The sequence below is a fragment of the Danio aesculapii genome, chromosome 19 (assembly GCF_903798145.1).
Source record: "Danio aesculapii chromosome 19, fDanAes4.1, whole genome shotgun sequence".
Lineage (NCBI taxonomy): Eukaryota > Metazoa > Chordata > Actinopteri > Cypriniformes > Danionidae > Danio > Danio aesculapii.
The window spans coordinates 48650604-48665800 of NC_079453.1; the positions used below are offsets into that span (position 1 = coordinate 48650604).

A 15197-nucleotide genomic window follows, 5' to 3' on the forward strand; every position below is an offset into this window, starting at 1 on the left:
TTTTAGCACCAAGTCCTGCTGTGTTGAACTCACTGTATCATCCCTGTAAACGCAGGCTATTTAGTCTCCTGTTCTCGTGCTCTGTTTAGGCGCGCTGCGTTATGATTGGTTCATATACCATACTGCAGGAAAATCGAGCTGTAAGGCGATTTAGGAATCGCAATAATAATTAGTAATAATAATTATTATTATTATTAATTATAATTCTTATTATCGTCGCCTTATTATTGCTGCAAGGCGATTTAGGAATCGCGCATGTCCAAATCATGATTTTGATAGTATTTCTATTAATCGCACAGCCCAATTATTAATAATAACAATAAAAATTTTTAATAATAATAATAATAATATTTATTAATTAAAATTCTTATTATCGTTGCCTTATTATTGCTGTAAAGTGATTTAGGAATCATGCATGTACAAACCATGATTTCGATAGGATTTCTATTAATCGCACAGCCCTATGAAACACCAAATAAAAATGCACATTTAAAGCAATGTAAGCATTAATAGGACGTTTAACTAGCACTCGAAAAGTTTAATAATAATAAACGATTCACAATATTTTGAACTGCCCATAATCTCGAGATGTTCATTGTCATTATATGCTGAATTATTGAATATCGGCACACTCAGTATCTGCAGGACTGAGCAGAAACACAGAGGATTTACACTCACTGGTTTATTGCTGGCTTGCTGAAGGAGATTCACGGTTTCCTCCCAGTTGTTCTGCTTGTTTTCTTCACATACTTGAAGCGGCGATCGTTTCTGCTGGTCCTCGATGTGCTGGAAATTACAAGAGAATTATTATAAAGATGTCTTATAATGAAGATTTAATCATGTAACTACTATGGCTATATTTATGGCGAAAGCCTAGTGAAAAATAGACTAATAAATTAATATCTATAGGTGGGCATAGATTAATTTTTTAATCTAGAGTAATCTCACTGTAATCTTGGAATTAATCAGGTAGTAAATTCCATAACACTCTCACCAGTCCTTACTCCTTATTTGCATCTAATACCCCAGTTTGTCACGGGGGCATGAATGAAATGTTCATAAGTGAAGGTGAAACTGCCGAACTGCATTTAAAGTCACCCAAAATTACAGGAAACTCCTACATTAAAGCACTTCACGTAAACACCTTCATTATATTATTGTCAATTAAGGGAAATAACTAGATTACTGATGTCCATGTAAGCGTAGTCAGTAGTGTCTTCGAAGTAAGTGAAAGATCCAGAAGGGCATCCTGCTGATTTGATTCAGAAGGGCACTTGTTTGTCAGACGGCTCACTGGTCAGGTATACATCCACGCTAAAATATCAAGGTGAAAATCATCATAGCTTGCGTAGAATTGACCCAGCTCCCAACCCAACTTTGAGAATAGATTAACGGCCATATTTTTTTATTGCACGATAAGAGTCTTGCGCAGCACGTTAACGATAACGGCACACCACTAATATACATATATATATATATATATATATACTTATTTATTTATTAGTTTTTTCCCCAGTACTGAGTTGCAGCTAGGAGGGCATCCGCTGTGTAAAACATATGCTGGATAAATTGGCGGTTCATTCCGCTGTGGCGACACCTGATGAATATGGGGACTAAGCCGATGGAAAATAAATTAATGAATATATGAATTTTTTTTACTTATGAGTATTTTGCTAAATTTAAAATACAAATATGAACTGTCCTGTTAAACGTTAAAATGTTTAATAAGAAAATGTACACAATTCTAAATAATACATATGTTAAAAAAAAAATACAAATAAATCAAAAACAAATATATATAATACATTTTCATTCGTTTTGCAGCCTCTTTTATGCAAAATGTCTTACAAATGAAAACAATATTTTATTATATAGGTATCTCAACATTATATTATACAGCATACATATTTTTAAATGTTTTTATCATGTTTTTCATTCATTCGTTCATTTATTTTACTTTTTTTTTCTTTTCCAGCTGCAACCCATTTCTGGGAAACATCCATACACACTCAGTCACACTCATACACTACGGGCAATTTAGCCTACCCAATTCACCTGTACCACATGTCTTTGGACTGTGGGGGAAACCGGAGCACCCAGAGGAAACCCACACGAACGCAGGGAGAACATGCAAACTCCACACAGAAACGCCAACTGACCCAGCCGAGGCTCGAACCAGCGACCTTCTTGCTGTGAGGCGACAGCACTACTTACTGCACCACGGCGTCGCCTTATTATGTTATTATTATGTTTAAAAAATGTTATATAAAATATAAAAATAATTAAAAATACAGTTTTAGGCCTTAAAAGTACAACTACAACTAACGAACAGCAAATGTAATCTAAATGAAAAAACATTAAATAAAAGCATGAGCAAGTAATAAAAAATGAAGGCCAGTATTCCTCACCCTGTCAATCTCCGGGTGCTGCAGGAGGAGCTGCACGATCTCTGCATGACCGCCGATGGCTGCGAAGTGTAAAGGAGAGCTCAGCTGGCCGTTCAGCAGATTGGGGTTACAGTTGCCTTTCTCCAGCAGCAGCTTGGTGGCCTCCACCTTTCCATGCCTGGAGGAGGAAGAAGAAAAACATCAGACCTGACAGCAGACTACAGACCTGAAACAAAAAACTACAGGCCAGACCGGAAATGCAAAAAAAAAACTCTACAGGTTTGGAATGCATTCTGAGGTTAATGAAACAGACAGCTGATGTAATAATAATAATAATAATAATAATAATAATAATAATAATAATAAGAAGAAGAAGAAGAAGAAGAAGAAGAAGAAGAAGAAGAAGAAGAAGAAGAAGAAGAAGAAGAATTATTATTATTATTATTATTATTTATAATTCATCTTATTGTTATTATTATTATTATTATCATTACCAATACTATACTACTACTACTACTACTACTACTACTACTAATAATAATAATTATTATTATTATTATTATTATAATTTATAATTCATCTTATTGTTATTATTATTATTATTATCATTACCAATACTATACTACTACTACTACTACTACTAATAATAATAATAATAATAATAATAATAATAATTATTATTATTATTATTATTATTATTATAATTATAATTTATAATTCATCTTATTGTTATTATTATTATTATTATCATTACCAATACTATACTACTACTAATAATAATAATAATAATTATTATTATTATTATTAATTATAATTCTTATTATTGTTATTATTATTACTAGTAGTAGTAGTATAGTAGCAATGATAATAATAATAATAATAATAATAATAATAGTAACAATTAGTATTAATCTTAGTAATAATAATATTAGTAATAATAATAATTATTATTATTATTATTATTAATAGTAGAAGTAGTAGTATAGTAGTAATTGTATTAATATTATTAATATTATTATTATTAATAATAATAATAATAATTAGTAATAATAATATTAATAATGACTAATATTTTATCATTAAAATAATTATGTTATTAATAATATTTATAAGACATAATAATAATAATAATAATAATAATAATAATAATAAAGAATTAAAATAATGCTTTTTTTTTTATCATGCACACCATAACCATAATAGTTACAGCAATGAACAATATATCTATATACCAGCATGCATAATGAATGGGTGCCCAGTGGTCGCTGTCCAGCTGTTTGACTGAGAATCCGCTGTCCAGCAGTTTGGACAGAAGCTCAGTGTCTCCTTCACAGGCGCTGCGGTGCAGAGGGAAATCATCCACCCACTGGCGCTCTCTACAGGACAAACAATGCATCAGTACAAAAACAAATTAGTCTCTACATTAGGGCTGCACGATAATATGAAAAAAATCAACATTGCAATATTTAGTTTTTCTGCAATATACAGCTGAAGTCAAAATTATTCGCCCTCCTGTGATTTTTTTATTTATTCTTCAAATGTTTCCCAAATGATGTTTAACAGAGCAAGGAATTTTTTCACAGTATTTCCTATAATAGTTTTTCTTCTGGAGAAAGTCTTATTTGTTTTATTTCGGCTAGAATAAAAGCAGTTTTAATTTTTTTATACCATTTTAAAGTCAATATTATTAGCCCCCTTAAGCAATATTTGTATTCGATTGTCTACAGAACAAACCACTGTTATACAATTACTTGCCTAATTACCCTAACTTTACCCTAATTAACTTAGTTAAGCCTTTAAATGTCTCTTTAAGCTGAATACTACAATATCTAGTCTAATATTATTTACTGTTATCATGACAAAGAGAAAATAAATCAGTTATTAGAAATGAGTTATTAAATCTATTATAATTAGAAATGTTTTTACATTGTGATATCGATGCTGAAATTGTGCAGCCCTACTTCAAATGGACTGCTGTTGAATTTAGGAAACAAATCATTCAGTGTGCATATATACTGACTTGTCTTCAGTGACGCTGGTCATACTGTGCTGCCATTTGTCTCTCTTTGGAATCTGGATTTTGGAGTAATCTGGAGCTCCCAAGCCAAAGTAAGGGTTGATGATGACTTTGTCCACCTTCACACAAGAGTTTAATCAGAAAAGAATTGCACAACATCACATTTGCTGTTAACAAGCAGTTGATCACATTTTAGGAAACATTACTGAAAGCTTGCTAGATGTTACTTTTAAAAACTTATTAAAAAGCATTGAGATGTCCATTACTGAATTAATTACTTAATTAAAAGTAAATAAAAATAGTGAAATATGACCATTTTTAAATCTCAAAATTGTAAAAATTTTTAAAAATTAATTTTATAAAACTAAAAATATTTTTTTACAATGATTTGTTTATTATGTATTACCAACAAAATAATAATCAATGTGATGTCTAAGCTGAATTTACAGTAGAGAATACTTTTGAAAAGATCAAAATTAATTAATTAACTAACAGTAAGGAAAAGTGTAGAAATATTATCATAAGATTTTTTAATATCAAAATTTAACCTCAAACCTAAATTTAATACAACTAATAATATTTAGATTAATAATAAAATTTAGATTGAAATCAAATTGAAAATATACTATTAATAACATTTATTATTATATTTATTTAATATCAAATAGCAATCAAATTTATTTAAAGGGCACCTATGGTAAAAAATTTTTCTTTTTAAGCTGTTTGGACAGACATATGTGCATGTATGGTGTATAGAGCGTCATATTGGGGTGATATAAACACACCCAGTGCTTTTTTTTCAATTTAACAACATAAAAAACGGTGGACCAATTGGAGCTGTTTTCAGATCGACCGCAACTTTACGTAGGAGAGCGGTCCCCCCGCCCACCAATATTGATTGACAGGCGCGTCATCATATCCTCAGTTTGTTGATTCACGTCCGCCATTTTCAGCATGAGTTGAAGCGATATCACTAAAGGAACACGCTAGCTCTATTTTTAGATGCAAGGCTCATTGGGCTCAACACAAGATCAATATTCTCCACATTATCGCTCTAATCTGAATTATTGGTTGTATCTTTAGGTAGGTTTGCAAACATGTGTACTTCTCATTGAGTCTACCTTATACTTCAGCCGTTTGCATTTCTCGCGATCCCAGAAGCTCCCTGTGATCTTAACTAGCATGCGTTTTAGAATTCTAAACATAGGTTTCTATCAGGGTACACTCAAGTCGACGGCTGGGCGCCGCGGACCGCTGCAGAAACCTGTTTAGAATTCAAAAATGCGTGGCGCGACGATTCGGGACACTTCATGTTTCTGCCGCGCCACAGAGAGTGTCTGGTGTGCCGTGTCGCGGCTTCGAGTGGCGTATCCGGTGCCTCAGTCAAAGTTAATTCAGTGTGCATGGTTATTAGTTTCTGTGTACAAGCTCGGCACTTGAAACTAGCACACAGTTGGCTGTAAAACTGTACAAAGACACAAATGATTTTGTACTCTCTGCTTGGTCTGTGTCTGAGTCGTACATGTACGACTGAATGGTGATCCTCTCACTCCAGCTTTTTCTCTGTCTGCCTGTATGACTCTGTTGCAAACGCAGAGCGGGTGAGCTCATGGCCCCGCCCCCTTGTTACGTTGGGCGGGAAGCCGAAACTAGTCTACATGTGAAGCAACACACCCCTAAATCAGCGATCTGTGGACACGCCCCCAACATGACACTTTTTAACACATTATAATAAAACAATCTGAATTGTGTTTTAAACTGAACCTAAACTGGCACACTCAGAAGAACCATCATATTAATATTAAATCATAAAAAAGAGGTCAACTATGTGCCCTTTAAAACAAATTGAAAATATATTATATATTCCACATAAATACATGAATTTTATATTTGCTGTAAAATATTCTACAATAAAACTATAAAATGCATGAAATAATTATAAAGAAAATACTCAAATCTTATTTAAAGCCGTTTTTTTTTCCATTTACTTCCTCATGTTCTCTTCGACATACGCAACAGAATTACTTTTTTCAAAGAATTACAACAGAAAGTGGCCGTAGGTCCTTTCAATACAAAGCTGGAACAATCTTCCTTCTTTTTTTAGATTTACATTTACATTTACATTCAGTCATTTAGCAGACGCTTTTATCCAAAGCGACTTACAAATGAGGACAAGGAAGCAATTTACACAACTATAAGAGCAGCAGTGAACAAGTGCTATAGACAAGTTTCAGGTGTGTAAAGTCTAAGAAGCAAAGCATTAGAATTTTTTTGTATTTTATTTATTTTTGAGAGAGAGAGAGGGCACAGTTAGTGGTATAGCCAGAGAGGCAGTTACAGATTAGGAAGGAAAGTGGAGACTAAATAGTTGAGTTTTTAGTCGTTTCTTGAAGACAGCAAGTGACTCTGCTGTTCTGATGTAGTTAGGGAGTTCATTCCACCAACTGGGCAGATTGAATGTGAGAGTTCGGGAAAGTGATCAATTAAGACATTTAGTTTGTTCAGGATTAATTTATTTTCTTTTTTGGAAAAAATTTGTAAATGTTATTAATAGTGGTTCCAATTTAAATGTTTATCATTTTTATATCAATTGTTTGTACGTTAGACCAGTGTTTCCCAACCCTGTTCCTGGAGGCACACTAACAGTACATATTTTGGATGTCTCCATTATCTGACCCATTAACTTCAGGTGTTGGGGTCTCTTCTAATGTTCTGATGAGGTGATTCAGGTGTGTTTGATTAGGGAGAGGTTGAAAATGTGAACTGTTGGTGTGCCTTCAGGAACAGGGTTGGGAAACACTGCGTTAGACTATATGTTTTGTTTGCTTAAGCTTTAGACTGTGGGAAGTGTTTCAGGTGAAGGTTGCAGCGCTGCTTGTTTGTTTTGTTCGCTGTATGTTTGTTATGACGTGATGTACTCTGTTTGATTTATGTACTTCTTAGGCACCCCCTTGAAAATGAGATGGTTCATCTCAAGGGGCTATCCCATTCAATAAATTCTAAGTCAGAATTATTAGCCCCCCTTTGAATGTTTTTTTCTTTTTTCAAAGATTTCCCAAATGATGTTTAACAGAGCAAAGAAATTTCTGATCATATTTTTTCGTCTGGAGAAAGTCTTATTTGTTTTATTTCTGCTACAATAAAAGCAGTTTTTAATTTGTTAAAAACCATTTTAAAGACAAAATTATTAGCCCATTTAGGTTAATTTTTTCCTGGTAATCTACAGAACAAACCACTGTTATACAATAACTTGCCTAATTACCCTAACCTGCCTAGTTAACCTAATTAACCCAGTTAAGCCTTTAAATGTCACTTTAAGCTGTATAGAAGTGTCTTGAAGAATATCTAGTCTAATATTATTTACTGTCATCATGACAAAGATTAAATAAATCAGTTATTAGAAATGAGTTATTAAAACTATTATGTTTAGAAATGTGTTGAAGAAATCTTCTCTTCGTTAAACAGAAATTGGGGAAAAAATAAACAGGGGGGCTAATAATTCTGACTTCAACTGTACACACACACACACACACATATCTATCTATCTATCTATCTATCTATCTATCTATCTATCTATCTATCTATCTATCTATCTATCTATCTATCTATCTATCTATATAAATATATATATATATATATATATATATATATATATATATATATATATATATATATATATATATATATATATATATATATATATATATATATATATATATATATATATATATATATATATATATATAAACTGATTTTGGGAACACCGACAGTACTACTAAAATAATCAACGCCCAATAATTCCAGCAAAAAATAATGCCAAAGCAAAATTAGGGATGCTCTTCTTGGTTAATTTTCCCAACAGACAACCGTTGCTTGTTATATTAACCATCAGCCAATCAGATTAATATTAAATTATCATTTAATAAAAAAACATTAATTAGCATATCTATTTTGTGTCTGACACATTAAATATAGCATTGTAAAATACTGATTTAACATGTGAATAACTGCATAGAGAACATGTCAACAACAGAACCCGGTTAGTCTGAATGGTATCCTGCTGAATTATAGACATTATTATGAGTGAATGCATATGTATATTCTGTCAGTATTGATGAAAGCGAGCCTCACTCTGTTGGTGTACTGCAGATCTGAGCCATACAGCGGGTTCTGGATGCACAGATCTGCTTTCTCCAGAGACATCAGCTTGCTCTTGATCTCTAGAGCCGTGTAGCCCATGTGCAGCGTCCCGTCTGTCTGCTTCTCCACTGCGTATGCTGGGTTACTCACGTTAGTCTTTACACGGTCCACCGGAGCCGGCCGGAACAGGGCAGGGATAGCATGAGGTACAGTGTGCTGCTCCGCTAACCACCTAAACCACACAGAGACAGTAAGACATTGAGTAACTCTTGTGTATTGTTCAAATTGACTACGCTTTCGTTATGTTTGTGGCTGTTTTTGCCTCATTGACTTCCATTATGATGACATTTTTTTGATTGCAATGCCATGACAGTATATAGTCATGCATTTTTGATTGTTATTGGTTTTCCCTGTTGGAAAGAGGTCACATTTGTAATATGTACTGTTGATCATCAGTAAAATCACCGGCTGTTATTGACAATACAGATCAAACACTGATACTTTGTGCAAATACACCTTATGTGTCTAATAATAATGCAAAAAAGGTAGCGTATTTCAAATCATAGCTTCAGTCATTTTCCTTTGGCTTAGTCCTTCATTTATCAGGGATCTCCACAGTGCAATGAACCACCAACTATTCCAGCATATGTTTTACGCCGCGGATGCCCTTCCAGCCACAACCCAGTACTGGGAAACACTCATACACACTCACTCACACACACACTCATTCACAGCGGCCAATTTAGTTCATGAATTCACCTGTACCACATGTGTTTGGACTTTGAGGGAAACCAGAGCACCCGGAGGAAACCCATGCCAACACGGGGAGAACATGCAAACTCCACATAGACCCAGCTGGGACTCAAATACTTTACTCGAACCTCGAACCAGCTACCTCCTTGCTGTGAGGTGACAGTGCTAACCACTGAGCCACCGTGCCGCCACTTGGTTGAATTATTGCTTTAAATAAATGTGTGGTAATTAGTCTTAAAGCCCTAAGGTCATTATATGCTTGCGTACTGAGACAAAACTGCACAAACGTACTTGTCGAGAGCGAGCAGCATCTTTGAGGTGCTGGAGGAGAAATGAGCACTGGTTTCACTACACACACGCATGATGTCCTGAAGACAGTAGAAGCTGGGGCTCCCAGGGTGATACACAGACTTGCTGTTGTCTACAGTGAAACAGATCAAATTTATATTAGTGAGCATTGCTGCTTTGACAAATTCATGAGATTCATATGATAAAGCATCTGCAGTATACACGAGGCAAAAATAAAACGTCCCATTTTGGTGTCAGCAAAACTGTTCTCATTATTAAATTAGAAAACATTTTATAAATAAAGGAATATTAATAATAAATAATAAAATTAAAATAGGAATTATTTTCTATATTATTGCTGTATTCTCTAATCAAATAAAGAAATCGTTGATGAACAAACTGAAGAAACTAAAAATTAGGAATAAATGATATCATAAAATATATTATTAAAATAGTAAACAGTAATATTATGTTGCAATACTTTTCCACAATATTACTGTTTTCTCAAATCAAAGAAATGACAATTCAGCTTTGCATCACAGGAATAAATTACCTTGGAAAATATACATTAAAATAGAAAACTATTTTAAACTGTGAGAATTTTCCTACAATACAATTGTATTTTGCCATCAATTAAATGCATCTTTGATTAACAAAACTGAAACTGAAATTTCAGATGTGCACCAGAGGAATAAACTGCATTACAAAAATGCATACTAAAATATAAATGAGTTATTTTAAATTATAATCATTTTCCATAACATTACTGTATTTTGTAATCTATTAAATTAATCTTTGATTTAAAAACAACCAACATACAGAATAATGACATATTAAAAATATAAATATATATAAAAAATAGAAAATAGTTATTTTAAAACATTTGACAAGTAATATTGTAATATTTTTCAATAATATTACTGTATTCTGTACTCAAATAACTGCATGAATTTCAGCTTTGCATCAGAGGAATAAATTACCTTTGAACATCTGCATTAAAATAAAAAGTTATTTTAAACTGTAATAAACTTTCCAACAATATAATTGTATTTTGCAATCAATTAAATGCATCTTTGATTAACAAAACTAAAACTGAAATTTCTGATTTGCACCAGAGAAATAAACTGCATAACAAAAATGCATATTAAAATATAAATGAGTTATTTTAAATTACAATCATTTTCCATAACTTTACTGTATTTCATATTGTATTTCTGTATTTCACTGTATTTCACATTACATAACATTAATCTATTAAATTAATCCTTCATTTAAAAACAACAAACATACAGAATAATGACATATTTAAAATATAAATATATATAAAAAAAATAGAAATTAGTTATTTTAAAACATTTGACAAGTAATATTGTAATATTTTTATATATATTACTGTATTCTCTACTCAAATAACTGCATGAAATTCAGCTTTGCATCAGAGGAATAAATTACCTTAGAACATCTGCATTAAAATAAAAAGTTATTGTAAACTGTAATAATCTTTCCAACAATATAATTGTGTTTTGCAATCAAATAAATGAATCTTTGATTAACAAAACTGAAAATTTACTTTACAAAATAAGTAAAACCACAAAACAGTTATTAACATTGCAATAATTTTACATTACATATTTATATTACATAACATGTTAACTAGAAAATAGTTATTTTAAACTAATTCCCCATGACATTTTCCATACTATTACTGTATTTGTAATCAATTGTATGCATCCTTGATTTTAAAAAAGGCAGAATAATTACATTAGAATATATATATATATATATATATATATATATATATATATATATATATATATATATATATATATATATATATATATATATATATATAAATATAAATATATAATAGTCTAATTAAATCAAAATTTTATTTAATATTGTAATAAATATTGTAATATTACTGTATTTGTAATCAATTAAATGCATCCTTGATTTAAAAAAGCAGAATAATTACATTAGAATATGTATATATATATATATATATATATATATATATATATATATATATAATATATATATATATATATATATATATATATATATATATATATATAGTCTAATTAAATTAAAATATTATTTAATATTGTAATAATCTTCCACAATATTACTGTATTCTGTAATTAAATAAATGCATTTTTGCTTAACAAAACCAGCTGATTTTAATTTGCACGTGCCATTTGTGTGCATTCTTACCTTTGACATTGATTGGCACAATAAATAACGAGGCCTCTCTTCCTCCACTGTCTCCATCTAACAGGAACTTCCGCATATGCACAACACGCTTCCCTGCAGAAAAGATCATATTCGTGTCAGAGAGCAGCTTATTATTGCACAGTAGAGCCGATTGATGAGCTCGTGAAACCAAACACCTCTTTCTTGTGACGACCACTCACCTATTATGCCCTGGTTATTGGATATGGGCTTGGTAGTTTCATCCACATACTCCAGAATTGACTTTGTGCGGTCACTGTCGGCCTGAATTTTAGTCCCAAGCAACACTTTCTTCCGCTTTTTCTCTTTTCCCTCCAGGGGAACTTCAATCAGTAAAATCTGTATGGAAATGCATATTGAGATCCTGAAACGTGCATGATTGAAGTTCACAGATTGCGCTTTATTTCACCTCACCTCGTAGGATTTAGCACGGTACTCTTTGGAGTTGAGGCTGGTTGTGTTTTTTGGTCGAATAACAGCCACAAACACCTCCTCTAGCTCTTGGTTTCCCATCACGCAGCTCCTCTTTAGATCCAGCTGTCATTAATTCTTTAAACACCATGCCTGTAATTATATAGAGAGCATGTTTGAGGAACGGCACCAAGCAACATAAAGAGAAACAAACAATAAGGCCTTCGCTTTGGGTAATTGTGGGAGTTTTTGTATCACTCTATCACTGATTAAAAAGTTAATAACAAAAAGGATCTATATTAGCGCCGGGCAATAATTAATCATGCTTAATCTCATCCAAAATAAAAGGTTGTTTTGGCATAATATATGTGTGTGCGCTGTGTATGTTTATTAAGTACATAAAGAAATACATACATTTATATATACATTTTAATATCTACATAACAATAATAATAATATTAAATACAATATATAAATATAATTTATAATAATAATAAATAAAGTCTTTTAGTATTATTATTACTAGGAATAATAGTAGTATTATTCCTAGTAACACTCCAGGGTTTTTCCCAAAGAGTATTTTAATGAGGGTTAAACCATACACACACACACACACACACACTTTCTCTCTCGCACTCTCTCATTAATAATCATTTTAATATCTACATAACAATAATAATAATAATATTAAATACAATATATAAATATAATTTATAATAATAATAAATAAAGTCTTTTAGTTGTATTATTCCTAGTAACACTCCAGGGTTTTTCCCAAAGAGTATTTCAATGAGGGTTAAACCATACACACACACACACACACACTTTCTCTCTCTCACTCTTTAATGATCAATAATGGTCCATTAGCAAAAACAAATAAACAACCAAACATTTAATCATCTTTGTTAACATTAGTTAATTACAATAATGTTCAATGTTAGTTCATGTAACTTGGTACATCATTGTTAAACAGGAACTTAGCAAATGTTAGACCGTGATTAATAAGTGATGTACAAGCAATGATCATTATTAGTTCACATTAGCAAATACATTAATGCAGTGGTTCTCAAACTTTTTTCACCAAGTACCACCTCAGAAAAAAAAAAGTCTCTCCAAGTACCACCATAATAACCAGTATTGAAATATAGTAGCGTTGTAGGCCTAATTAAGCAGCGACAGCACTGCACAGTTCGAAAACGAGGCAGATTAATTACTATTATTATGAATATGTATTATTGTCAGCCACTTTAAACATTATAAATAGTTTGAACATTAACTGTGTTTGCAGGTGAAACAAACAAACATAATATGTTTTAATTAAAATGTACTTTTAACAGTTGATTAAAAATGGCACTGCACTTAAAGAGTACACAGAAAACTGCTGTACTTAAATCTAAAGTATTAACATAGTAGCCTATTCATCTAAACCTGGAAATGTTGCTTGGCCCTCATAAATATAGGCTATATGTCATATTCATATATATGACTTATAGTTGTGTAAATTGCTTCCTTGTCCTCATTTGTAAGTCGCTTTGGATAAAAGCGTCTGCTAAATGACTAAATGTAAATGTAATGTAAATATATATATATATATATATATATATATATATATATATATATATATATATTTTTTTTTTTTTTTAATTAATCTAAACTTGGTATTATCTTCTATTATAACGAGTACATGTCAATATAGGTATATTTTAACATATGTACATATTGCACTGAATGACAGTGGAACACATTCAGCATTAAACAATTTACATGGATTTTATTTGCTTTCTATGTATATAAAATCGCCTTGGTGTCATGGACACCAAAATTATATTTCCTGAATTTGTCTACTTGAGTGACAGATATACACTCAGCGGCCACTTTATTAGGTACACCTGTCCAACTGCTTGTTAACACGAGTTTCTAATCAGCCAATTACATGGCAACGACTCAATGCATTTAGGCATGTAGACATGGTCAAGACGATCTGCTGCAGTTCAAACTGAGCATCAGAATGGGGAAGAAGGGGGATTTAAGTGACTTTGAACGTGGCATGGTTGGCAACTCGAATAAGCACTCGTTACAAATGAGGTATGCTGAAGAGCATCTCTGAACACACAACACGTCCAACCTTGAGGCGGATGGGCTACAGCAGCAGAAGACCACACCGGGTGCCACTCCTGTCAGCTAAGAACAGGAAACTGAGGCTACAATTCACACAGGCTCACCAAAACTGGACAATAGAAGATTGGAGAAACGTTGCCTGGTCTGATGAGTCTCCATTTCTGCTGCCACATTCGGATGGTCAGGTCAGAATTTGGCGTCAACAACATGAAAGCATGGATCCATCCTGCCTTGTATCAGCGGTTCAAGCTGCTGGTGGTGGTGTAATGGTGTGGGGGACATTTTCTTGGCACACTTTGGGTCTAATAGTACCAATTGAGCATCGATTCAACACCACACCCTACCTGTGTATTGTTGCTGACCATGTTTATCCCTTTATGACCACAGTGTACCCATCTTCTAATGCAGGGGTCACCAACCTCATTCCTGGAGGTCCGGTGCCCTGCAGGGTTTAGCTCCAACTTGCCTCAGCACACCTGCCTGGATGTTTCAAGAATACCTAGTAAGGCCTTGATAAGCTAGTTCAGGTGTTTTTGATTGGGGTTGGAATAAGGAACAAGTTTGGTGACCCCCGTTCTGATGGCTACCTCCAGCAGGATAACGCACCATGTCATAAAGCGTGAATCATCTCAGACTGGTTTCTTGAACATAACAATGAGTTCACTGTACTCAAATGGCCTCCACAGTCACCAGTTCTCAATCCAATAGAGCACCTTTGGGATGTGGTGGAACCGAAGATTCGCATTATGGATGTGCAGCCGACAAATCTGCAGCAACTGCATGATGCTATCATGTCAATTTGGAGCAAAATCTCTGAGGAATATTTCCAGTACCTTGTTGAATCTACACCA

General features: G+C 32.6%; 1 protein-coding gene across 1 annotated transcript in view; it reads right to left on the reverse strand.

Annotated features, from left to right (window-relative positions):
- The window catches only part of krit1 (KRIT1 ankyrin repeat containing), a 30344-nt gene that overhangs the window by 14513 nt on the left and 634 nt on the right, over positions 1–15197 (reverse strand). The window contains exons 2-10 of the mRNA XM_056479429.1: positions 12232–12381; positions 12000–12156; positions 11800–11892; positions 9589–9718; positions 8536–8776; positions 4408–4523; positions 3620–3763; positions 2409–2565; positions 679–786 (exon numbers count right to left, since the gene is read on the reverse strand). Of these exons, the coding sequence (XP_056335404.1) occupies positions 679–786; positions 2409–2565; positions 3620–3763; positions 4408–4523; positions 8536–8776; positions 9589–9718; positions 11800–11892; positions 12000–12156; positions 12232–12330 (1245 nt within the window). The 5' untranslated portion in view covers positions 12331–12381. The remainder of the gene's footprint in view (positions 1–678; positions 787–2408; positions 2566–3619; positions 3764–4407; positions 4524–8535; positions 8777–9588; positions 9719–11799; positions 11893–11999; positions 12157–12231; positions 12382–15197) is intronic.